General features: G+C 40.5%; 1 protein-coding gene and 1 pseudogene across 2 annotated transcripts in view; both read left to right on the forward strand.

Moving 5' to 3' along the window:
• The window catches only part of MYZAP (myocardial zonula adherens protein), a 94,553-nt gene extending 74,980 nt beyond the window's left edge, over positions 1–19,573 (forward strand). For both annotated transcript variants that reach the window (XM_039468876.1, XM_074393830.1), the window contains 2 exons: positions 9,521–9,621; positions 18,631–19,573. In XM_039468876.1, coding sequence (XP_039324810.1) covers positions 9,521–9,621; positions 18,631–18,727 — 198 coding nt within the window. In that variant the 3' untranslated portion in view covers positions 18,728–19,573. The remainder of the gene's footprint in view (positions 1–9,520; positions 9,622–18,630) is intronic.
• On the forward strand, positions 2,685–2,741 carry LOC120364139 (U7 small nuclear RNA; annotated as a pseudogene).
• Positions 19,574–24,680: the final 5,107 nt, after the last annotated feature.

Here is a 24,680-nt window from a genome sequence, read left to right on the forward strand (position 1 = left end):
TGACATATGTCACAATGAGAGCTTTTTAACCTAGGGATTCTATTGTCTAAAATGTACTAGCACACCACTGGCATTATTTAACTCTGCAGTTGGATCTAAGGGCTTTGTGTTTTTACCCTGACACCTCTGCTTACAAGCAGAGTAACTCTGGTCAGGTAATTCTACCCCTCTGAGCATCAGTTTCAGCATTTGTGAAATGGGGATCATCACTCCCACTTGAAGGAATTTTTTATGATTAATTACTATATACAAAACATTTAGAATTGTGCTTGACACAGTGCAAAAGGTGGACAACTGTTAATTCTTTCTTAATTACTCAGCATTTTTGAGATTTAGGTTCTGACTCACATTCTGCCATTATCTGTGCATGACCTTGGGCCAATCATGCCACCACCAACCGGGGCTCAGTCACTTCATCTTTCTAAAGGGGAGAAGGCTTAGATCAACTCTGAGATTATTTTCATTTTTCTTGTTTGAAAACTTGGTTGAAATGTTGGAGTCACAATCGGATACTAGACAAACAGTAAGGGGACCACCCTCTACCTGCTCCTGGGCTCAGAGACGAGGACAGGCCCTTTCCTAGGTCACGGCGGACCCTCTAGAATCCGTCTCCTTTTCTTTTAAAACAGAGGGTGGGGATTGTTTTAGTCCCTGGATTCATGATTTGTGCTTATCTGTGTTTAAACTCATTAGATTTTGAACTCCCTCCTCCCCCTGCCCCAAACACAAACGGCACAGCACACTCCTAAAAGCTTGCTCTGGCCTGGCCCTGTCGGACTATATTTTCATCAACGGATTTAACATCTTTCTGATCTTGCTGATAAGTGAGAGCATGTGGTGTTTGTGGACATAAACATGGGAACAATAAACACTGGGGATTACTAGAAGCGGGAGAGACGGAGGGGGACAAGGTCTGAAAAACACCTACCAGGTAGTACACTTATTACCTGGGTGACGGGCTCAGTCACAGCCCACACCTCAGCATCCCGCAGTATACCTTTCTCAAACCTGCACATGTGCCCTCTGATTCTAAAATAAAGGTGAAGAAGAAAATCTTCCTGATAACGAAAATATGCCCGTTCTTTCTCCCTTTTTTTTTTCAAACATTTTTTAATTGGCTCAACTTCTGGAGAAGAAATATTCTCCATTTCCTGTATAGAAAATGTTCTTAAAATAATATTCCCAGCATTATAAGGTTGGTGAGCTTTCTGAAACTCTAAACAGATTCCATTACACTTTATTCTGTTGAAAATCCTACACATATAGTTCAGTTCAAAAGTCAGAGGAAGGGAGTCAAATGTCTTGGTTTTGTCCATCCTGCGTTTGATGTATGTTGTGTGGCACCTGAGCCTCTCAGTGTGTCTCTTGTGCATACTTGGGACTATTATTAATTTTTCCGTGTAATGTTGGAGCGGCAGCACTGGGCACCAGGCTTCCCACATGCATTTTATGGAACACACTCAGTGTATGTGCTACGGCCCCTGGGCTGCCCACTCCCCTGGGCCTGAGGGAAATGGTGGGGGAAGTGACCGCCAAACAGTGGTGACATAATTTCCAAAAAATGCCCAGAGGTGCTACCCGTCTTCTTCCTTCGTGGAAGGCACGTGCACCTCCCAAGCCATCGGGTGCTATTCGTTACACATATAAACACAAGGGGGTGGTGTTTGAAAGCGGGAGAACCATGCAATTTGCTTCTCAATCCCAGAAGCAATCTTTTTGGGAACACAGTCCAGGCAGCGGTCCGAGGCTATTCTTTGTCATTCCACTGTAGTCATATTCTGCAAGACTGAGAAGCAGATAGTCTTGTATCCAGTCCGTTAATTTTATTTTTTAAGGTAATTTCTTAAATCTGCCCACTCTCTTTAACTCTTCTTTCACTGTCCATGTTCAGGCTCATCAACTTTTATTTTTTACCTTCTCAACTTAGTTATTTATTAACTTAAAAAAAAAGGGGTTGTTATTTATGAACTGACATAAATAAGTGTTTCTGTTTAAGTATAAAATTCACTGAGTTTTGACAGTGTGTATACCCATGAAATAACCACTGCAGTCAAGATCTAGAACATTTCTATCACCCCACCAAAGAGTCTGTTTTACTTTGCAACGCAGCATTTCATTCATCCCTAGGCAATTCCTGTTGTTTTTGTTTTGTTTTGTTTTTGGCAGTGGCAACTCACTTTTTATCACTTTGATCACTTTGGGTCACTATAGATTTCCATTTAGTGGGAATCCACTGTATGATTCGATTTATGTAAATGGAATCATACAGCATATACTCTTCTGTGTCCAGCTTCTTTCACTCAGCATAATGATTTGAGACACATCTAAGCTGTATGCATTCCCTTTTGTTGCAGAGTGGTATTCCATTGCATGAATACATCGAAGTTTATTCATTCACCTGACAAAATACATTTGAGTTGTTTCAAGCTTGGGGCTATTGTGAATAAAGCTGCAGTGAAGATTACAGTACAAGTCATTATGTGGACATAGTCTTAATTCCTCTTGGGTAAATTTCTAGTAGGGGAATAGCTGGGTTGTGAGAGTACGTGTAAGTTTAACTTTTTAAGACACTGTCAGTCTTTCAAAGGGGTTGTAGTATTTTAATTTCCAAGCAGTTTGAGTATATCAGTGTCTCCACATCCTAACCCGTACCTACTATTGACAAACTTTTACATTTAGCCATTTAGTGTTACAGCTCTTTTAGAATTTGTCTAGCAGGCTTTCTGGCTTTGAAAGCCCCCCAAATAAAAATAAAAGCAAAATAAATAAATAAATAAATAAATAAATAAATAAATAAATAAATTGAGTGATGCTAGGATGTGTAGAGTGCTATCTCATTATGGTTTTAATGTGCATTTCCTTGTTGACTGGTGATGCTGAGCATATTTTCAAGAATCTTTTCATATACTTTTTGCCATTTATAAGTCTCATCTTTTGAAGTCTCTGTTACAATCTTTAGTTCATTATTTTATTGAGGTTTTTTTCCTTGCTATTGAGTTGGAAGAGTTGTTTATAAATTCTGGATTTGAGTCCTTTGTCAGATACATGTACTGTGAACATTTTCTCCCATCCTGTGACTTGCTTTTTTGTTTGCTTAATATAATATCTGTTGAAGAGATTTCTTTTTCTTTTGCTTTTCTTTCTTTCTTTTTTTTTCGTGATGAGGTCTTGCACAGTCACACAGGCTGGAGTACAGTGGTGCGATCTTGCCTTAATGCAGCCTCGACCTCCTGGGCTTAAGTTATCCTCCTACCTCTTAGTTTCCTTAGTAGCTGGGACTACAGGTACATGCCACCACGCTCGACTAATTTTTGTATTTTTAGTAGAGACAAGGTTTTACTATGTTGCCCAGGCTGGTCTTGAACTCCAGAGCTCAAGGGATCCACCCACCTCAGGCTCCCAAAGTGCTGGGATTATAGGCATGAGCCAGTGTGCCAGGCCCTGTTGAAGAGATTTTTATTTTTGGTTTTTATTTTTTATAAAGTTCAATTAACAGTTTGTTTCTTTTATGATTTGTGTGTTTTGTGTCCTAAGAAATCTTTGCCTACTACAAGGTACAAATGTTTTCTCCTGTGGTTTCCTCTAAGAATTTTACAGTTTTTGCTTTTTTGTTAGATGATCCATTTTAAGTTGATTTTTGTGTTTTGTATGAAGCGAAGGCATTAATACTCTTTTTCTACACAGATGCTCAGTTCTTTCCTTTTAATGTCTCTCTAATTTCTAATATTGATTATTTATACTCTCTCTCTATCTTATACACTCTCTGTTTCTCTTTCTCTTCTTTGACCAGATAGTGGGTTATCAATTTTTGCTGATTTTAAAAATAATTTAAAAAGATTTTGGCTTTGGTGGTTCCCACCATGGTGTGCCTATGGTATGTTTTATTGACTTTTGCCCTGATGTTCGTTACTTCCCTCCTTCTACTTATTTTGGGATTACTTTGTTCTTCTTTTTCTTGCTGCTTGAGATAGAACTTAGGTCATTGATTTTAGGCCTTCCTTCTTGTTCAGTATAAACATTTAAAGCTATAAATGTCCTTTTAATCTCTGTTTCAGCTGCATCCCACAAGCTTTGATATACTGTATTTTTATTATCATCCAGTTCAAAATGTTTTCTAATTTCCCTTGACATTTTTCTTTGATTTATGGATTATTTAGAAGAAGGTTAATTTCCAAATAGTTGAAATTTTCATTGATATCTTATTTTTTATTTCTAATTTAATATTGTTATAGTCAGAGAACACAGCTTGTATGGTTTTAATTTATTGAGACTTACTTTATGGCTCAGCATATAGTTTCAATTAAATTTTTGTGAAAAAAATATCTTGCTATTGTATACGTTCTACAAATACCAATTGGGTTTAGATGGTTGATGTTGTTGTTTAGATAACTGATATTTTTCTTGGATTTTGTCTAATTGTCCTATCAATTGCTGAAGGGTGTTATAATCCCTCACCATGGTTTTAGACTGTCTTGTTCTTCGTTTTTACTTTATGTATTTTGAAGCTCTGTTACTAGGTACATACACATTTTTGTTATGTCTTGATGACGAATTGATCTTTACAATATGAAATGTTGCTCACTTCTTTTGTTAATACTGTTTGTCTTAACATCTATTTTAAGTGATATTAATTGGAGCCATTCCTACCCTGTTACATTTACTGTTTACGTGGTAATCTTATTCCAGCCACTTAATTTTCACCTGATTTGTATTTCTGTATTTAAAGTACATCTCTTATAGACAATAGTTGGACTTGTTTTGTTTTGTTTGAGCAGAGTCTTGTTCTGTCGCCCAGGCTGGAGTGCAATGGCGTGATCTACGCTCCCTGCAACCTCCGCCTCCCTGGCTCAAGCAATTCCTCTGCCTCAGCCTCCTGAGCAGCTGGGACTACAGGTGCCTGCCACCATGCCCAGCTAATTTTTGTATTTTTAGTAGAGATGGGGTTTCACCGGCCAGGCAAGTCTTGAACTCCTGACCTCATGATCTGCCCACCTCGGCCTCCCAAGATGCTGGGACTACAGGCATGAGCCACTGCACCCAGCCGGGAGTTGCCTTTTTATGCATTGTTATAGTCTCTGCCATTTAATTGGAATATATAGTTTACTCATATTTCATTATATTGATATGGTTGGATTTAGATCTACCTTTTCATTATTTGTTTTCTGTTTGTTTCTTCAGGTTGGTTTTGCTTATGTTGCTTGCTTGCTTTTTTGTTCCTCCTTTTTGCCTTCTTTTGGATTATTTCAATTTTTTAAAATGCCAATTTAATTTACCCGTTGGCATTTTTGCTGTGTCTCTTTTCTCTAATATGTTAGTGGTTACTCTGGGTATTGCAGTATACATCATTAGCTGTTCACTGTCCACCTAGAGATAATATTATACTATTTCTTGTAAAATGTAGAAATCTTGGAATGATATGGATTCATTTACCCCTGTGCCTGCGGTTATAATTGTCATATGTATTGTATCTATATACATTCTAAAACCATGATACATTGTTAACATTTTTGCTTTAACAGTCGTATGTATTTTAAAGCAATTAAGAGAACCTAGATTCTTTCATATATACTCTATTTCTGATGATCTGAGTTTTTCTCTGATGTCATCTCTCTTCAGCCTGAAGAACTGTTATTTAGAATTTTGTGCAGTGCAGGCCAGGTGGTAAAACATTCTCTTAGTTTTTCTTATTTGAAAGTAAGGTCTTTATTTAACCTTTGTTATTGAAAGATGTAGAGCTCTAAGTTGATAGTTTATTTATCTCAGTACTCATCGTTTCTGCTTTCCATGGTTTTTAATGGGATATCTGTGTAATGCAGATGATTTTGCCCCTGTATGTAACAGGTTGCTTTCAAGATTTTTCTTCATTTGTGGTTTTCAGAAGTTTTTGACTGTGATGTGTTTCTCTTTGAATTTATCCTGTTTGGGGATTGCTGAACTTCTTGAAGTTGTAAAGTTATGTCTTTCACGAAATTTGGGGAGTTTTCAGCTACTATGTTTTAAAATAATTTTTCTGGTTTAGTTTTTCTCTCCTCTCTTTCTTTGGTTCAAAAATTCCTTGTTAGGTTTTTCAGGCTGTTTCACAGTTCTGCAGTGCCCCATTTATTGTTTTCAGCCTTTTATTTCTCTACTTTCAATTGGATAATTTCCAGTAATGAATATTCAAGTTTACTGACTTGTTCATTTGTCATCTTCAGTCTTAAGTCCATTTACTGACTTTTAAAAAAAATTCAGGTATTGTACTTTCCTGTTCTAAAATGTCCATTTAGTTCTTTTTTATATTTTCTGCTGATTTTTTTTTTACTACTTCTTTAATTGTAAGCATATTTTTCTTTGTGTCACTGATCATTGTTATGATGGCTGCATTAAAGTCTTTGTCTGAAAATTTCAACATCTGAGTTATATCAGAATTGGTGTCTGTTGATTCTCTTTTCCCTTAGGAATGGGTAATATGTTCTTGACTCTTTATATGGCACATAATTTTGGATTATAAGCTGGACATTGTGAGTGCTTTGTTGGGTTTTGTTTTAAAAGGCAATGAATTTAGCTAGACCCAGCTACAACCTGCTTGTCTGTGATAGGTGATGGCAGATCTCAGTTCAGTTCTTTAAACATTAGCTGCAAGCTTCTTTCAGTTTTCTCCAGACGTGCATGGTTCAATGGTCTACCAGACACTTGAGCTGAGTCTATGTACAAGAATTTAGTGTTTCCCTACTACTCTGACTCTCCTCTTTTGTCTTCTCTCCTAATGTTAGTAGCCCTGGCCTCCTTCTACTCCTCCTGGTTTCTTCTACCAGAAAGATGGTCTTTCTGTTAGGTTTTCACTATATCTGTACTGCCACCACCATGGCTGTGCTGCTCTCAGGGCAAAGCTGACAGAAAAAGAAAAATAATAAACAAAACACAGAGAATACAGAGAACTGCTTGCCTTGTTCTTCAGGTTTCACCTCATCTCCAAAACTTGCCTTTGTTCAGTTCCCTAGAGACCTCGTTAGTTGCTTTTAATCTGTTATCCAGAATGTATAGCTCTGACTTGCAGCAGGACCAGTATGTTGAGCGCACACTCTACTGCAAGTGCAGCCCCCACTCATTGAGCTGAATAATTGCAGTGGCCTTCCTACTGCCTTTAGTCTTATTTCCCTCCAATCCAACTTGGGAGCCAGGTGATTGAAAGAAATTCTGGTGCTGACCTTGCTATTATAAGATTGGTTTGAACTTAACCGTAGTGGCATATGTAGCCTCTCGTAACTAACTTCTGCACACCTGTGTAATGCAGTAATGTGCCTTTTCTCAAACCTGTGTGTTTCCACAGTTCTGGGATACTTATCCCCTTTTGCTTTTTCTTACTCTCTTTCCCTTGCCTAACTCCAGAAACCCACCCCTTCTCCCCATTTTGAGTCAGATGTCCCTCTGAGTTCCCTCTTAATAATTCTGTGGGTCCTCCATAATGTTACTTAGCACATTGTTCTGTTATTTGCTTCTCAGTTATCTGCATCCCCACAAGACCGAGCTCCTCAAGGGTTGCAAATAATGCCATATTTCTTTGACTTCTAACTCTCCCCCCACCTAATGTCATTGCCTGATAGATATGGTAGATACATAACAATTTTTCTACAGATTATATTATATTCTCATGCATCTACATTTTTTATTTCTATGTTTCTTTGGGTGTTTGTTGTAAACATACAGAGTTCCCATGAAATAGAACAAAGGATTTGGGGCCACTTGTCCACTATTCACTGTGTATCAGTTGGGGCTTATTTGCTAACTTGTCTTTTAGGTTCCCTACCTATAGGTGTTAGACCCAGCACGCTGTGAAATCCTCATAATTAAAGTCTTTACACTAAGAAGGGATAAGGCGATGGGATTACTGGAGCATCCAGCAAAGGCAGGCCTCTTCTGCCTTTCTCTTTCTTTATAAATTGGAGAGTTCAAATATTGATGGAGAAGCACTCTCTCTCACGTGTGTGTGCACTCTTTCTCTCTCCTCTCTCTCTCTCCCCACCACTGTGCGTGTGTGTGCGAGTGCATTTGTGTGTGTGTGTGTGTGTGTGTGTGTGTGTGTGTGTGTGTATGCTGATGACTCTCTGGCAAAAAGCCAGCACCATTCTTCCATACTGGGGATCAGGTGATAGATTCAGAGCCCATAAATTTGTCATAGCGTGTCATCTGCTGAGGAATCTGGAAAGCATTTTCTTCTTTTACACCATTTCTTATTTATCGGACGGGATTCATAGTCCTTTACATTGTACAGAACATGGGGTTTCACAAGAACTGATACTTTGCTCCTTGGTATCAACCTTTCAAAGCAGGAGCTACTGAATGTGTAACCCACATTCTCTCTTTTAAAATAAATGAGCTTCTGTCTCTATAGAACTTTTAAACTTTCTCGTGTTATCTAATGTCTTGGAATAGTGCCTCAGCTTCAGCTCCAACTTGAACAAATGCTTTCATTTCTAGTTAGGCAAATAAAATGCTCATTGTAAAACCATTTATAAATTTATTTATTCAGCAAATATTTATCTTGCATCGGCTGCATGCCACGCTTTGAGAAGTACAACTAGGAAGATAGATATGATCATTGTTTCATGAACATTTAGTCTAGCGTTACTGGAAAATATGTAGAAGGACTTTTTAAAAAAGCATTTCAAAATCTCAGTACACAGAGATAACCACTGTAACTACTTTCTGAAAAAAATTTTTTTTTTTGGTGTTTTTGCACTTCAGATTTCAGGCACTAGCACTTCATCTGTTTTTATTTCAGTATCTTCAACTTCTTTATCTATTTTCATTTCAGTATCTCTTGCTTCTTTGTCCTTCATTTCCCTCATGAGGCAAATTTCCAGTTGCTGAGGATCTAATCTTTAACCCATGTAATGTATGGCTCTGGCCGGAAAGGAAAAAAACTATTCAGAATGCTAATTTTAATCCCAAGGAGCCTGTTCTACTTTATATGTGTGAGATTCTGAATTTTCCACACCTATGAAATACTAATTAAGTTATAGAGGTATTTCCCACTAAATTAAATTAACAGACTTAGTCATTTTATAGTTTAATAAGGAGGTGTTAAAAGTTGGGCTGCACCTTATTTATGATGGCAAAAACGTGATAAATATGTGAATGCGCATCGATAGGGACTAGTTAAATAATGTATCCATACAATGAAGTACTATTAATGAATTAAACTAGTTTGTTGACACAAAAAGAAAACAAATGAAGATGGAAAAATAGCTACAATGAATTGGTGGTTGAAAAAAGCAGGTTTTAACATAGATCGCAATATTTTGTTTTCATTTATGTAAAATTGGATGCACAGGTCTGTACATGCATAGAAAGCCATTTGTATGGATTCTATCAATCTATTTCTTCAACGCCTATTGTTTAAGTGATGCTCTTTAAATACATTGTGATAGTTGCCCATATCATGGGGCGAAATCAGGTAATACATATAAATTGTATCATGAATATTTGTGGGGGGACATATTTGACTTACTGAAAGTACTTTTTTTTTTCTTGTCTCCAGAATAATGAACTACAAAGTAGGCTGGACTATTTAATAGAAACCCAGGCCAAGACCGAAGTGGAAACCCGAGAGATTGGAGTGGGCTGTGATCTTCTACCCAGGTATTTAGAAATTTCCTGGGGATTTTTTAATTCAGATTCCTCTTTGGCTGGAGAAAATACTTTACTGGGCTGTTCTTAACATTCTTCCTATCAAAAATATTTCTGCATAGGGGCTGGGCGCGGTGGCTCAAGCCTGTAATCCCAGCACTTTGGGAGGCCAAGGCGGGTGGATCACGAGGTCAAGAGATCAAGACCATCCTGGTCAACATGGTGAAACCCTGTCTCTACTAAAAATACAAAAAATTAGCTGGGCATAGTGGCGTGTGCCTGTAATCTCAGCTACTCAGGAGGCTGAGACAGGAGAATTGCCTGAACCCAGGAGGCAGAGGTTGTGGTGAGCTGAGATCGCGCCATTGCACTCCAGCCTGGGTAACAAGAGCGAAACTCCGTCTCAGGAAAAAAAAAAAAAAAATTTCTGCAAAGCCAAGTGGTGGCTGTTGAGGGGGTTGACTGGTTTCTGTAGAAATGGGGGCATTGTGCAGGGTGGAGGGGGCAGCAAAGGAGAGACCTGGGGAAGCCATTCAGAGAGAGATGGGCCCTGTCAGTGAGTGCATGCATGTCTTTCATCCTTCCTTCCTTCATTCAATAAATGCTGTTAGTACCTTCACTGTGCCAGACTTATGATACAGAGAGCAATGAGATTTGGTTCCCGCCCCAGAGTACAGTCTGGAGGGAGAGACAGGTATGTGCGCAGACATATATAACAGTGTGAAAGGGGCATCCAAGGTGCTTTAGTGATATACAAGAGGGAGGATCTAAACCTTGAACAAAACTCGTCTGTTCCTCGGTACGGTAACAGGGCACTGTCAAGCGTTGGATTCAGTTCATAAACACCTGATCTGCTTGAGTCATCAGCAAATATGTGATAACTCTAACCTGGTTTGCTCAGTTACATTCCTGAGCTAAAAAACTGACCTGTTCATTGTTAGGCTGCTCCCATGCCTGTGTCTCTTCCTGGTGACATTACAGCCTGTAATCCAGTAACCTGCCTTTGATAACTAACTCTCCATTTCTAGGCGCTCACAGCTGTGCCCAGCCTAAAGAGGGCTTAAAACAAGTTTACAGCAAAGATGCTAATGACATGTGACTTGTGATTTAGGTAATCAAAGCCAAAAGATGCCTCGTGTCCTGTGTGCAGGAGGGTGGATTCTTGTGTGGACAGGGGCACTTGTGTGCGCTTTGCTGGACAGAGTAGTCTATCAAGATGATGAATCCTGGAATCTTGAGTGGTGATAGCTGTTGGGAAGCAGTGAAGAGCTGATCACTAAGCCGGGGTGTGGAATACCTGGGTCTTGTCTTACCAGCCAGTGGCAGGATGCCTTCAGACAGGTTCTTCACTGGAGCCTGAGTTTCTCGACATGTAAAGTCGATGATTTGACTCCTTTTAATTTGTTACTGGTATTGTTATTTTTCTTAATTAAAATGAATCACTTGCCATTCTCAAAGAATTTTCCATAGGCAGCGTTAGGCTCTTTGTTTAACAGTGTCCTCATTTACATTACTTGCCTTCTAGTAAAAAGGCATTTATATCATTCCGACATAATTAACAGAAAATATGGAATATATGTCTAAATAGACTCTGGATCTCATCATCATGTGGTACAAAGTACATGATGAAAATATAACCAAAAAGAATGATGAATTGTGTTCAGAGACCTTTTTGAAATATAAATAATTTGGCCATTTCCCCCTTTTTTATTTTTCAAAAGCCAAGTGGCCTAGTCCACTCTAATTGCCCAAATAATAAATCTTGTTTGGCTAAGACATGTACAAAACTATGTCTGAAACCAATAAATTGTTTGTTTTCTATTTCCCACATTTTGGCTTAAAACAAGCTTTTCAATTTGTATGCCCAAGTATAGCCTGAAGCAAACTTTTATGGCTAAGTTATGAAACCACAAAGCGGTTTTCATAATGGAAGTGCTGACAGACCCTTAACTTATGGCCATGGTGAACTTGGAAGCCACTTCAGTATCTAAGAGCAGCTTTTCCATAAATGTAACATTTGGTTTCCCCCAGGATCCATCTTAGCAGTTTAACTACCTGGGTCAATCAGCAGAGGAAATGAAAACTACATATTCGTGTTTCCGAAAAGGCAGAATAATATTTCATTCATTTCCTCGCAAATATTTATTAAGTGCCTACTATGTGACAGGCGCCAGGCAAGTCTGGGTGGGGAGGAGCCCGGAACCTTTAGGTAACTCAGGGCAGTGACCTTCCACCTGCGCTTCCTGGAACTGCCTGACTCTGAGCTGGGGCTCCTGGAGAGGCCTCAGTATGCCCAGGAGGTGAGGAAGGTTAGTGAGGGGATGGCTCCTGGGACCCTGCTTCCTCCCCAAAACAACCTGAGAAAGTCAGCGTTTTGTTGGTTGGATTCCAAGTAAGATTCTGTTTGAATAAAATTTCTGTGGACAAAAACAAATTGGAACTCCCAATCTACTTAATCCCCATATTTTATGAATACCAGAATTGAGGCTCAGAGAGACCAAGTGATTCTCTAGAAGCCACAGAGCCAGAATTAGAAACAGGTTTTCTTCAGTCTTGGTGCAGTATATATGGAGTTTAAAATTATATAATATACACAGAGTTACTAAACAGTGGTGTGTGTGTTCTAACAAAATTCCTGGTTTGTACTTGGACTTCAAATTTATATCTAATAAAAAAGTCCATGTTACTGCTCAGAACATTTTTTAGATTTTTTTTCCTCTGGAATGTTTTAGACCAAAACAAGCATTGAATGAAGCCTCAATTACGCAGAAGTGTTTTGTTCCTGCTCCCTGCTCATCTCCTACAATGAATTCATCAGTGTGGGACAGTCAGGGAGGCTCAGGCTGCCCAGTTCCCTGCCCAGCCAGCTGCTAGCTGAGCACAGCCTTGGGCAAGTTATTTCATCTTCCTAAAGTCTTGACTCTTTCATCTTTAAAATGGGAATGAAGAGGATAATATCAAACCTCATTGGGTTGCTTTGAAGATTCAATGAAAACATGTATATAAAGCATTTAGGGGCTGGGCATGGTGGGTCATGCCTGCATTCTCAGCACTTTGGGAGGCCAAGGCAGGAGGATTACTTGAAGCTAGGAGTTTGAGACTAGCCTAATCAGCATAGCAAGAACTTAACTCTCTTAAAAAAAAAAAAAAAAAAAAAAAAGGGAAATAAAAAGTAGGCCAGGCATGGTAGCTCACACCTGTAATCCTAGCACTTTGGGAGGTTGAGGCGGGTGGATTGCCTGAGCTTAGGAGTTTGAGACCAGCCTGAACAACTTGGTGAAACCCTATATCTATAAAAAAAAAAATCTGATGGGTGTGGCGGCATGCACCTGTAATCCCAGCTACTCAGGAGGCTGAGAGAGAATTGCTTGAACCTGGGAGGTGGAGGTTGCAGTGAGCCAAGATCATGCCATTGTACTCAGCCTGGGCCTAGGTGACAGGGCAAGACTCTGTCTCAAAATAAATAAATAAATAGAAATAAAAAATAAAGCCTTTTAGTGTGGTAATTGAACTGGAGTTAAGCACTTAATAATTAATAGCTATTATTATTATCATTACTAAACCCAAACTCTGATTTTCTATGTAGAGCACTGTATGAAATATAAATAAATTTGAGTATGCTAAGATAATTTCATTAACTTAATTTTTTCTTTTCCTATTTTTGTATTTTTAGTGGAGACGGGGTTTCACCGTATTGGCCTGGCTGGTCTTTAACTCCTGACCTCGTGATCCACCCGCCTTGGCCTCCCAAAGTGCTGGGATTACAGGCGTGAGCCACCGTCCCCAGCCTAACTTAATTTTTATTGGTGGTAATTATTGATTTTATGAAACGGATTGCTAGCCTAATCAAGTATATAGTGTTTCAGTATGCATTGGGCTCTTCAGTAAAACTCTCAGTGGCTTGAAACCCCCTCTAGACACTGCATAAAACTCTGGAAGGCCCAGTGATTGATAAGGTTTCTGTCAGCTAAGACCTGAGTGTGTTACAGGCATGGGGCACTTGTCTCATTATAGAATAGCATGGTGTCTCCTACCCACTCGTCTGTACAACTGCAAGTGTTACATGATGTGCTACTGCTAATAATGTTTGACTTAGAGCTGCTCTAGTTTTTTTGTCTTGCATGGAAAAAAATTGCATTTAGTTATGCTCAATAAACATTTGTTGAGTGAATAAGTGAAAGATATATATTAAGTGAGGAACGTAGGCAGGTGATCAAATAATCATATTATCCTGATTCATTTATTTAATAATGGCCTTGGATGAAGTGATTCCTGCTTATGTTTTACCTTTGTGTCTGTGTGTGTGTGTGTGTGTGTATGTGTGTTCTCTCTCTCTCTCCTCACTAGAATGTGAGCTCCATGAGGGCAGGGATTCTCCTCTATTTCACTAATTGCATTCTCCCTGGGGCCTCCTTAGAGCAGTGCTTGGCACATACTAGGCGCTCAATATTTGTTGACTGGAGCTATCTCCCTGTAGCATTTGAAAATCCTTCCTAAGAAGAAAGGAAGGATTCCTCAGCCTGTTTCTTACTATTGCAGGACTTTCTTTCCTGATTCTCCCCCTATCTCCAGCTTCTCCAGCTTCTTTGATGGCTAATTTTCCTCCTCCAAGATCCTTACCATGGTAGTCCACATGACTCTATCTTGGTTCCTTGGTCCAGTACTTCCTGCAAAGATTGTACGCAGTCTTACAGTGTCACCTCTCCTTTCTGTGGCTCTGGGGAGCAAGGAGAGAAAGGAACTGTGAAGCTTTCTCTTGACTGCAAGTCCTTGTTCCCCACAGCCTTCTGGGCACTCCCAGCTGGCGTCCGCTTGGTCTTCACACTTACCATTGCATGGCCGAGTGCGCCATCTCTTTCTTCAAAGTCACTCCTCTGAAGAGTGAGTAAGAATACTGGCTTGGAAGTTAGACCTGGGTTTGGGTCCAGGGTCTGCCTCCTGCTGCATCTGCAACTTTGGCAAATTCCTATCCTCCTTGATTGTCAAGGAGGGTCAGAACCTTCCTTCCCATCTTGAAAAGGAAGATTTTGGTGGCAGTCCCCTTGGAAGCTTGTTCAGAGGATTAAGTGCAGTAACAGGCGTAGAATGTCCAGTTAAAGTGCCCACATTTTCATATTTCTGTTGCTACAGCCACTGCTCTCCCAGTTACCTAAGCTTGGTATATTGCAGTCACTTCTGAGCCAGAGAATTACTTTGCTCCTTGACTCACTCACTCAAACTGCTGTGCTTTTCCTTCATGACTTGCCTCATGCTTTCCCATTCCCCTGCTGCCAGCCTGCCTGAGACTGTCTATCTACTCAGTACCGTATCTCTGCCTCACTTTCTCTTCCTCAAATCCTTCCCCTCCTTCATCTAAGCTTCGTGTTCCATAAATTTCTAGTGACCAAGGATGTCCTCATAAAGAGAGAAAGAAAGGGAAAAGGTGAGAGGGGACTCACGGTGAGTTCAGGGGTTTTCAAACGCACACATGTATGTACGTAAAGACTCAGGATTTTGGTTTGAAAAGTTTATATACGTTAATGAAAGCCATTGAGAACAAGTGCCTTCATTTACAAAGAAAAGTAAAAAGAAACCCAAAGAAAAGTGATTTTTCTTTCTCCTGCCCTATAGTGAAACTTGGTTTCCAGCAAACTCATCAACTAAGTCTTAATAGGTGCAATTTGATGAAAAATATTCCCTGGGTCATAAGTGCTCAGCACATAGTAAGTGCTTTAAAATGCTTGTGTTTTCATATTTCTGTTGCAAAGACCAGAACACAAAGTAACTTTTTGTCAAAGCATTTTTTGCTGATTCTGCTGTTTCCCCAGGGGAACTGCCCCTTTATGAATTAATAAAAGGTTAACAATAGCCTAAATGTGTTCAGGCAAAGGGTTGCGTTTCAGTTTTGTGGTTGAGGTCATTTGTGTTCTTGAAATCCTGTTGTTTCCTAGTAATCAACGAAATAAAATATCCCACTTCTTTTTTAAAAGATTAGGATATGAGAGCTGGTTTTTGAACTCTACAAGGTTCACCTTTATAAATATTTCTGCATTTTATGGGCTTTCAGGATATTGTCACTAGGGACTGTTTCTATTATGTGGAATTTTCACAGGAGTTGGCACAAATTGCCATCTGGCTTCTGCCCCTGGCACTCCACTAAACTGCCTGGTCAGGTCACTAGGGACTCTTGGATCACCGGGTCCCATGGATTGCCCTCTGTGGCAGTTGACACTGGGACCACTTACTTCTTGAAACTCCTCCAACCTTTGGTTTCCTTTGTAATCCAAAGTAATAGCTCTGTGGGATAATAGCTCTGTGGCTGGCCTCTGTGAGCTGCTGGATTCATGGAGATGATGGAGATGTGGTTTTCACTCTTAAAGAAATTATACCTAGGAGTGGACACAAATGTGTAGACCAACAAGTGCAACAAAATGCTATAGACGCTGGGCGCTGTGGCTCATGCCTATTATCCCAGCACTTTTTGAGACTGAGTCAAGTGGCTCCTTTGAGGTCAGGAGTCCAAGACCAGCCTGGTCAGCATGGTGAAACTCCATCTCTACTAAAAACACAAAAATTAGCTGGGTGGTAGTGGCATATACCTGTGATCCCAGCTACTTGGGAGGCTGAGGCAGGAGAATTCCTTGAGCCTGGGAGGTGAAGGTTGCAATGTGTCGAGATCACGCCACTGTACTCCAGCCTGGGCAATAGAAACTTGGTCTAACAAAAACAAACAAAACAAAACAAAAAGATGCTACGGAAGTGTCAGAAGCCTCTGTAATAGTAATGTTCATGGTATATATGGGGATAGGGTGGAGAACATGGAGAATCTCCTGAGGGGAGACATGCAAAGTTTAAAATATACCCCCTGCCATGCTTTTGATACATCCTCTATCACCTGGTGAATGACTGGATGTGGGAAGTTAGGGGAAAGGGTTTGACTCTTAGGCTTCATTTACACATTTTGTTATTGCGTTGGTTGGGTTAAGGAATGCAGCTGCTGTTTGAAAGAACCCACATATCTCTGTGGCTTAGCATGGTAAAGGTTAATTTCCCTTGTCATGGTTTAGGGCAGTTTGGTATAGGTTCCACTCCACACAGTTTTTCAGGAACCCAGGAATTCCTCCATCCAGAGACGCTGCCTGAGCTTTGGAGTCCTCCTGAGTTCTCCACCTGTATGCTGTACATAAAAGGGAATTGAGAGAGAGCACATGGCGGATTATGTAGAACATTCTAATGGGTTAAACCCGAAAGTAGTAGAAGTCATTTTTTGCCTGCGTGGTCACATGGCCCACCTAATGGCAAGAGAAGCTGGGAAATGTAGTCAAGTTATGTGTCTAGGAGGAAAAAGAAATAAGATGTCTTAGTCACCCAGTCCTGTTAATTATACCTCCCAAATAACTCTCTAACCTTTCCCTGCCACTTCCTTTCCAGTGCTTCCATTAGAGTTCAAGTTCTCATGATCTCTCTTCCTCCTCCTAAAGAGCAAGAATTTTCAACTGACCTGCCTTCAGAATAATCCTTCCCTAGTCAACGCTCAATGGTATCAGTGGAATCTTGCTAGAAAAAAAATATGAGCAGATCATGGCTCTCCTTAAAAACCTTCTCTGGTTCCCTGCTCACTCCTGAACTCCTTAGCCAGGTGCATGGGACCTTTCTCCACCAGGTCTCATCTTCTGCCACTCTCCGTTGTGAACTCTTTGTTCCAGTCATTCTAAAGGAGCACACAGTTTGCATTTCCACATCCGTAAACTGTGTGCTCTCCCATCTCTGCCTTGCACATACTGTCTCTTCCTCCTGGAGTTCTCATCCCCTCTTTGCCCACTTGATGAATGCCGGGCATCCCTCAGGATTCACCTTCTCTCTGTGAATCTCCAGATGTGAATTTCTCGGTGGCACTACATTGTTCTGCCCTCAGTTTTCCCATCATGTGTCCATGCGTATATTGTTCAGGTCATGGTGGGAAGGGAGGCTTGAGAGCTAAATGAAGGGACTGTTGTGGATGTTTGGGCAACTTTAAGGGAAGTAAACAAAAGACAGTGGCCAGCTCTGGAGCTACCAGCATTGGAAGCAGTTACCTCCCTTCCCTGAGGAGGCAGGGGAGAAAGCCAGGGGAAGAGAGCAAGCGGGGGAACTGTCGCTATGGGCCCTGGTAGAGGGATGCCCCCAGCTACCAAGCTGCACCCTGTCTGGGAGGGGACAAATATTCTGACCTCTTTGTCCTCTCATTCCCTGATCTCCTGCAGTAAGCCAAAAGGAACTGAATTTGGAGGGCAAGGGAGCCCCTTGATGCTGACCTTCCTGGGCACAGAGTGGGGTGGAAAAGAGGGAGAGTAGGTCTGAATGGCAGACGAAGAATAACCAGCACAGCTTTTATGTCTTTATTATAGTTCCTAACACAGTACATGAAAATTATTTATGTACGTATCTTTCCCACCAGGTGATGAGTCCCGTGAATGCATGTTTCATATTTTTCTGAACCCTGGATGCCTAGTATAACTTTTACAGGTTGCTAAAAATAACTTTTTATTTTTAATCTGTCATAGTCTGTTCAGGCTGCCATAACAAAGTGCCATAAACTAGTTAGCTTATAAGCAACAGAAATTTATTTCTCACTGTTCTGGAGGCTGGGATGTCTAAGACCAAGGTGCCAGCAGATCCAGTGTCTGGTGAGGGCTTGCTTTCTGGTTCATGGATGGTGTTTTCTTGCTGTGTCCTCACAAAGCAGAAGGGATGATGAATCTTTCTGGGCCTCTTTTATAAGGGCACTAATCCCATTCATGAGGGCTCCATCCTCAAGACCCCATCACCTCCCAAAGACCCCATCTCCTAATATATCACCTTGGGGGTTAGGATTTCAACCTATGAATTTGGGGGAACATTAAGTCCATTGCAGGGCTCATTTGTAATGTTTAAGTGAAATATTAAGGTGCATTATTGTAGTCTTTTTAAGTGCTTAAACACCATTTTCTAGAGTTTTCTTACCATGTGAAGCATATGGGGGTTTTGTTTAATTTTCCTGACCTGCCTTTTCTCATTTCTCAGCCAAACAGGCAGGACTCGTGAAATTGTGATGCCTTCTAGGAACTACACCCCATACACAAGAGTACTGGAGTTAACTATGAAGAAAACTCTAACTTAGGCACTCGGAGACACGCACTTTTTACAGATGGACAAACGCTCTGGAACCCTGTGGCTTGAAATCCTTTGGGAAGGGTGACTGTTGTTTCCCCTATACACAGTGTAAGCCAGAATGGAAATCGCTGAGGCTCTGATCCGCTTCTAAGACAGGAAGGAAAGTGAAGGTGGAGGCGCAGGTAAGAGACAAGGTCACATTTCAAACACCCACCCAGCATACCCTGCTATACTGTGTCATGATTTGTTTTCTTTGTAGACACTGAAATCCTATCAGGAGGATTCCCTAACTATTTATTTTACTTGCCAGACTTTGGTTGGGAGAGAAAAGGACATTAATTTGAAGTTTCATGTTATTCATGCCAGGATCGTTTGATAGGGCATGAAGGTTTTGTTTACCCATAAAAGTATTAGAGGCTGTGTTTCTCTGGAACAGAGAGGCCTGTCCACAAGGAGCATGGGCACCCAGCTAAACTTGAACCTGGAGAGGAGGGTCCCGGCCTGCAAATGCTCTTTCCTCCGGGTCCCAAGCATCTGTGCAGGGTCATAGGAGCCGCAGTTAGAGACTTGTTTGGGCCAGACAAGCTTCATTCCCATGCACTAGTCTCTTGGTTTAATTTGTGCCTTATGCCTTCACTGGACCAGCTGAAATCACTGTATTTATTCAACTTGTGATTGTTTTTTTCTTCTCACATTAGGAGAATTTTATATGTCACGGACATTTAATCATTTAATGTTTTCAGTATCGATTGGTGTTTTTGTTCAATGAATAATCTGTTCATGCATGCTCTACTTTGATATTATAAACTATGTCACATATGTTTAATAAATACCATCTATTTTGTTCTACTAATGTTGGCTCTGTGTTTCATCCATGACCATGTAGAATGAGTGTCAAAGTCAGATCACATGATCTTTCAGACAGTACAATCCATAGAAGCATCTGTAAGCCATAAGATTGACTCGTGTGTGTGTGTGTGTGTGTGTGTGTGTGTGTGTGTGTGTGTGTGTGTTGCAGGGGGTAGGAAGCCTATGTCTTTTTAATTCCTGAAATTTATTTAGGTAATCCACCATGTGGAAAAGGTAAGATACATTAATGATCACAAAGTACAAAAATAGACTTTACTTTTAAAACTTTCCTCAAACCTCCCACCCCTTACTGTCTCCACTTTCAAAAAACAAAGAAAAAAGAAAGAAAGAAAGCAAAGCAACTCAGGAAGATAAATCACTGTGAATCAGAAAATAGTGCCAAGAGGAGAATGTGCATTTGGGAGCCTGTGTTTAAACACTGTCTGTGGGACGTTGGGCACATCATCAAAGCTCTCTGAATATTAGTTTCATCCTTTAAAAACCTGGGATCATCACACCTACTTGATAGGCTGATGTGAGTGCCATATGAGGTTATTCCCAAAGAGGGACTGGGCACTGCCAGGCACATAGCAGTGACTGCTGTCATTCTGGAGGTTTGTTTTAGCGCACTGCTGACTGCTGGTTGACTGTCACCATTGGAGTTGTTCTAGCAGCAAGAAACCATGCTCTTTGGCAGCCATCAAGAAGGAGCGCTTAGGGAAAAAGCTGCCCTTAGGACTAGGAGATAAGGAAGCTGGACTCAGAGAGAGGCAGAGGGCCCTGGGAGCCCATCCCCCTGGAGAAACTGGTTGGTCTGGAAGCAGTTTCTAAGTGAAATGCAATGACTTAAAAAATGTCAATTGTAATGAGACCAAGGGAGAAATGACAACTACTCTGCCAACACTTCCACATTCACTTCTTTCTCTCTCTCTCTTAAAAGAAGCAAGGAAAAGAAAAACTGAGTAATTTTAAATTTAAAGAATACCAGGGATCGTTCTACAGCTTGGGCCTTTGTATTTTAAATTATGTCCTCAACATATGGAAAATTCTAAGCATGATTTGAGGTACTCAAGAAGACTATTACAGAGAGTTCCTAAATTATACAGACTGAAACTGAAAGAAACTGAGAGACGATCCTTCCAGATCCTTTGTGAACCTGAACTCTAGTGCACCCCAACCCTCCATCTAAAAAAGTGACCTTCATCAACCTCTTTATGAGCAGGGATATTGTGTAAAATTGGGAGAATGAACTCTAACATTTCCTAGTAAATTTATCTCACTGAAAGGGAAAGCAGCAGTGTATGTAAAGGATTTTTAAAAAATAAAAATAATATCCTATAATAATGCTTCCAGTTAATATTTTCATTCCACTCCTTCCAGGCTTTTGAAACACACACACACACACACACACACACACACACACACATACATGCGCGCGTGCGCGCACACGTGCACACGTGCACACACGTACACACCCCACTTATTTTGTTTTTAAAACAAATATGACCCTATACTGACAAGCAAAATCATGTGATTTTTAAGAACGTGGGAACACTCAGCTACCTGATCTTAGTCACAAGTGTGCATGTGGGTAAGTCACAAACCTGTAAAATGGGAACTGTGAGAGTTCTTTCCTAATGGGGTCGGTGTGAAGAGTAAATAATGCCTGCACAGTTCTTAGAATAGTGCTGGGCACATAAGCAGCACCTAATAGATGCTACCTATTATCATTACATACTTTTGTAGCCACTGTTTGCTTACTTTATATGTGTGTGTGTGTATATATATATATATTTATTTTATAAATATAGTAAGTTTGCTTACTTTATATATATACTTTATAATACTTGCTTTATATATACATATAAAATAAGCAAAAGTATATATATGTTATATATATATAAACCTATATATATAAAGTAAGCAAAAAGTATATATATGATATATATATAATCTACACCATTGCTTCTTATAGGTAATTGGATTCCATTTTTTGATGTCCCATGATTTATTTGACCCATTCCTTAGTGTCGGAATTTTGGATGTTGTCTTTACATTTTTTCAGCAGTCCTCTGATGAACAATCTTGTGCACACGTTTTTGTATGCTTGCTTGCTTATTTTCTTAGGATAAATTCCTAGAAGAGGAATTGGTTGGTCAAAATGTATGCACACTTTAAGCCTTTTGGTGCATATGGCCCACTATGGCCTGTGGAAATTTGAATCCATTGAAATTCTCAATAACAGGCTGAGAATGTGACTTCCTTACCCCTTTGCCAACATGAGGAATGAGAAATGAGAAATGGAGGATATAACTTTAGGCAGTTATATACTCCATTTCTTTAGGCAGACCTGTCCCAAAACAGGTGGTGAACAAAGTTCCTTCAGCGTAAGACCTGTGGGTGTGAGAACTCATGGACATGTAGGTGTGAGCTGCGGGCCTGGAGGTGTTTCTAGGGCCCAGAGAGTGCCTGGCAGCCAACAGGAAACAGGGTGGGCTTAGAAGGAGCAAGTGTCCTTCAGGATCTGGGATTCAGAGAAGACCTGCTGTTTAGTGAGCCATCACCAAGAGCCTGCCACTCAGGCCACGTGACTAAGATGTGGTTCAACTGTGAGTGGGGCATGCCCTCTCTTTCAGGGACAGCCTGGGAGAGAGGATCAGCATTTGGGAAGTGCTTGGAGGGTGCACCAACCAAGGCTGAACGCTGAGTTGGTCCATGTGTCCACTCTAAACACTCTCCTTCTCCCCAGTGAATGCCATCTGCCTGCTCTAGGAACTCTAGGGTGGTCACCTGGGCAAGGAGTGAGGGTGACAGGAAGGGCAGGATTCCTGGCTCAGGCCCCACTAGGCGATGGTGCTTTTCTTGACAGCCAGACTGAGAGGGCTAGGTTAGTTCACCCAGCACATGACAGGTGCTGGGAAGACAAAGACATGCATCTCGAGACCCTCGCCCTCTCCAAAATCTTTTCCAGCAAGTCCAGGCCTTCCTGATCTGTCCCATCTCTGAATCCCAGGGGAACTTATTTTCAGCCCCTTCTTTATTCTTACATCTCATGACCAATCTTCCTGTCCAGTTGTTGTCTCTCCGGCAACATAAACTCTTCAGGAGTAGTTTCCCATAAGAGGCACACTAGTGTTTTGGAGGGAAACCATTGCAAACCTTGATAAACATGAAGAAATCTACAAATGAAGAGTATTCCAGAAAGAGCCTCAGCTTGGGGGAAGTAAAGGATACCAGGAGTTACTGAGCTGGACACAGCACACAGACATTGAGTCTTTACAACAGTCCTGCCTGGAGGATGTTATTACCACCATTTCACGGATAAGGAAATTGAAACTCAAAAAGATGTGAAAATTGTCTGAAACCATCCAGACCTGTCTGATTTCAGAACACAGGTGGGAGGCCTGGAATCAGTCCCAGGTCTGCCGTTAAATCACAATACCCACTTGGTCAGGTCGCTGCAGCATTCTGTGGCTCCATGCCCCTGGATGCAGCTTTGCCTATGAAGTAAATGGAATTGCAACCCACCCCGCACCCAGCACCCACAGGCTTGCTGCACAGATCATGGGACAGCATGGAAAAAATTTCCTAGTAGTACATCAGAGACATGCCAATAATCGACACCTGCTACTATTACTTGTAATTATTGGAAGGCAAAATTGCACCAAGAATATTTGCAAGCCCAGGAATTTCTTCTTATTGGACAAAGACTTAATGAATGCTAGTGAGTGGGATTGTGCAGAGTGGGGGAAATGTCACTGGATAAACAGGAGATTAAATAAACTATCTCCTTTAGATATGAATTTAAGAATGATCTATTTTACTTTGTCACAGAAGGAGAGACCTAAAAGGGAGACTAAAGATGAGTTTCTAAAAAGAGAGAACTGAAGCAAAGAGACCAGAAGGAGACTGCTGCTAAAGCTTAAGGTAAATCATTAGGCAGGATTAGATAACTAACACATGGTGTGAAAAATATAATTGCTTTTGGTTTTTGCATGAGGATATCTCATTGTTTAAGCACCATTTGTTGAAAAGACTACCCATTTTCCACTGAATTGCCCTTGTACCATTGTTGAAAATCAATTGGCCATATGTGCATGAATCTATTTCTGTACTCTCTGTACTGTTATATTGATCTAGTTACTTATCTTGACACTAATACTAGCTGTCTTGTTTGCTGTAGCTTTATCATCGGCCATGAAGTCAGGTAGTATAGGCTCCCTAGTTATGTGTTTCAAAGTTGGTTGGGCTATTCCAGGTCCTTTGCGTTTCTATGTGAATTTTATAATCTGTGGATTTCTACAAAAGGGCTGTTGGGATTTTCCTTGGGGCTGCATTGCACTGAATAGACAGGTCACCAAGGATAACACCAAACTCTTTCTGTGTCAGGCCAGCTCCCAGCAACACTATAGCCCATGCTGGGCACACCTAGGTTGGTTTCTGGAGGTCACTGACTGCTCTTCTCTTCCTTAGCTGGAAAGGTACTGGGAAAACTTCCATAGCGTATTTCAGTAAAGGTAAAGTATAATCTTTGTGGAATTCTGAACAAAATATTATAAGAAACATTCATTTGTGCCCAAGGGCCATAAACTTGATGTAATCTGAATGCAATAAATTATAAATAAATGGCAAACAGTTCATGACGGTTTTTTTCTTAATTTTTCAGGTTTTAACATAGAGTGTTTACAGGATTCACCTTCCTGATTTAGGGGTGGGAGGGCGGTTGAGAAATAATTAGTAGGCAATTTTTTGGCCCTGGGACTTTTCTTGTAAATGTTTTCTTTGGCAGTCATACTCTTGAGAACAGGAAGTTACTCTCTTGTTACAGATTTAAGACTTTTCTGAGCCAAATAACAGAAAGCTGGATTAGTTCTGAAATGAAGTGGGGGGAAAAAAAACAACTCTAGGCTCTTGCTGGAGATTAATGACATCTTGCAAATATTTTAATTCTCCCCTGTCCTCTTAACTTGCTACCTCCCAAACAAAACACGCTCAGACTGAAAAAAACAAAACAAAACCAAACAAAACAAAACTTAACTGATCATTTTGTAGCCCAAGCTTAAACTAAAATATCCTTATGGTACCCACAAGTTTATGTAAACATTTTTGTG

This window comes from Saimiri boliviensis, chromosome 2 (assembly GCF_048565385.1).
Source record: "Saimiri boliviensis isolate mSaiBol1 chromosome 2, mSaiBol1.pri, whole genome shotgun sequence".
In the NCBI taxonomy this organism is placed as follows: Eukaryota; Metazoa; Chordata; class Mammalia; order Primates; family Cebidae; genus Saimiri; species Saimiri boliviensis.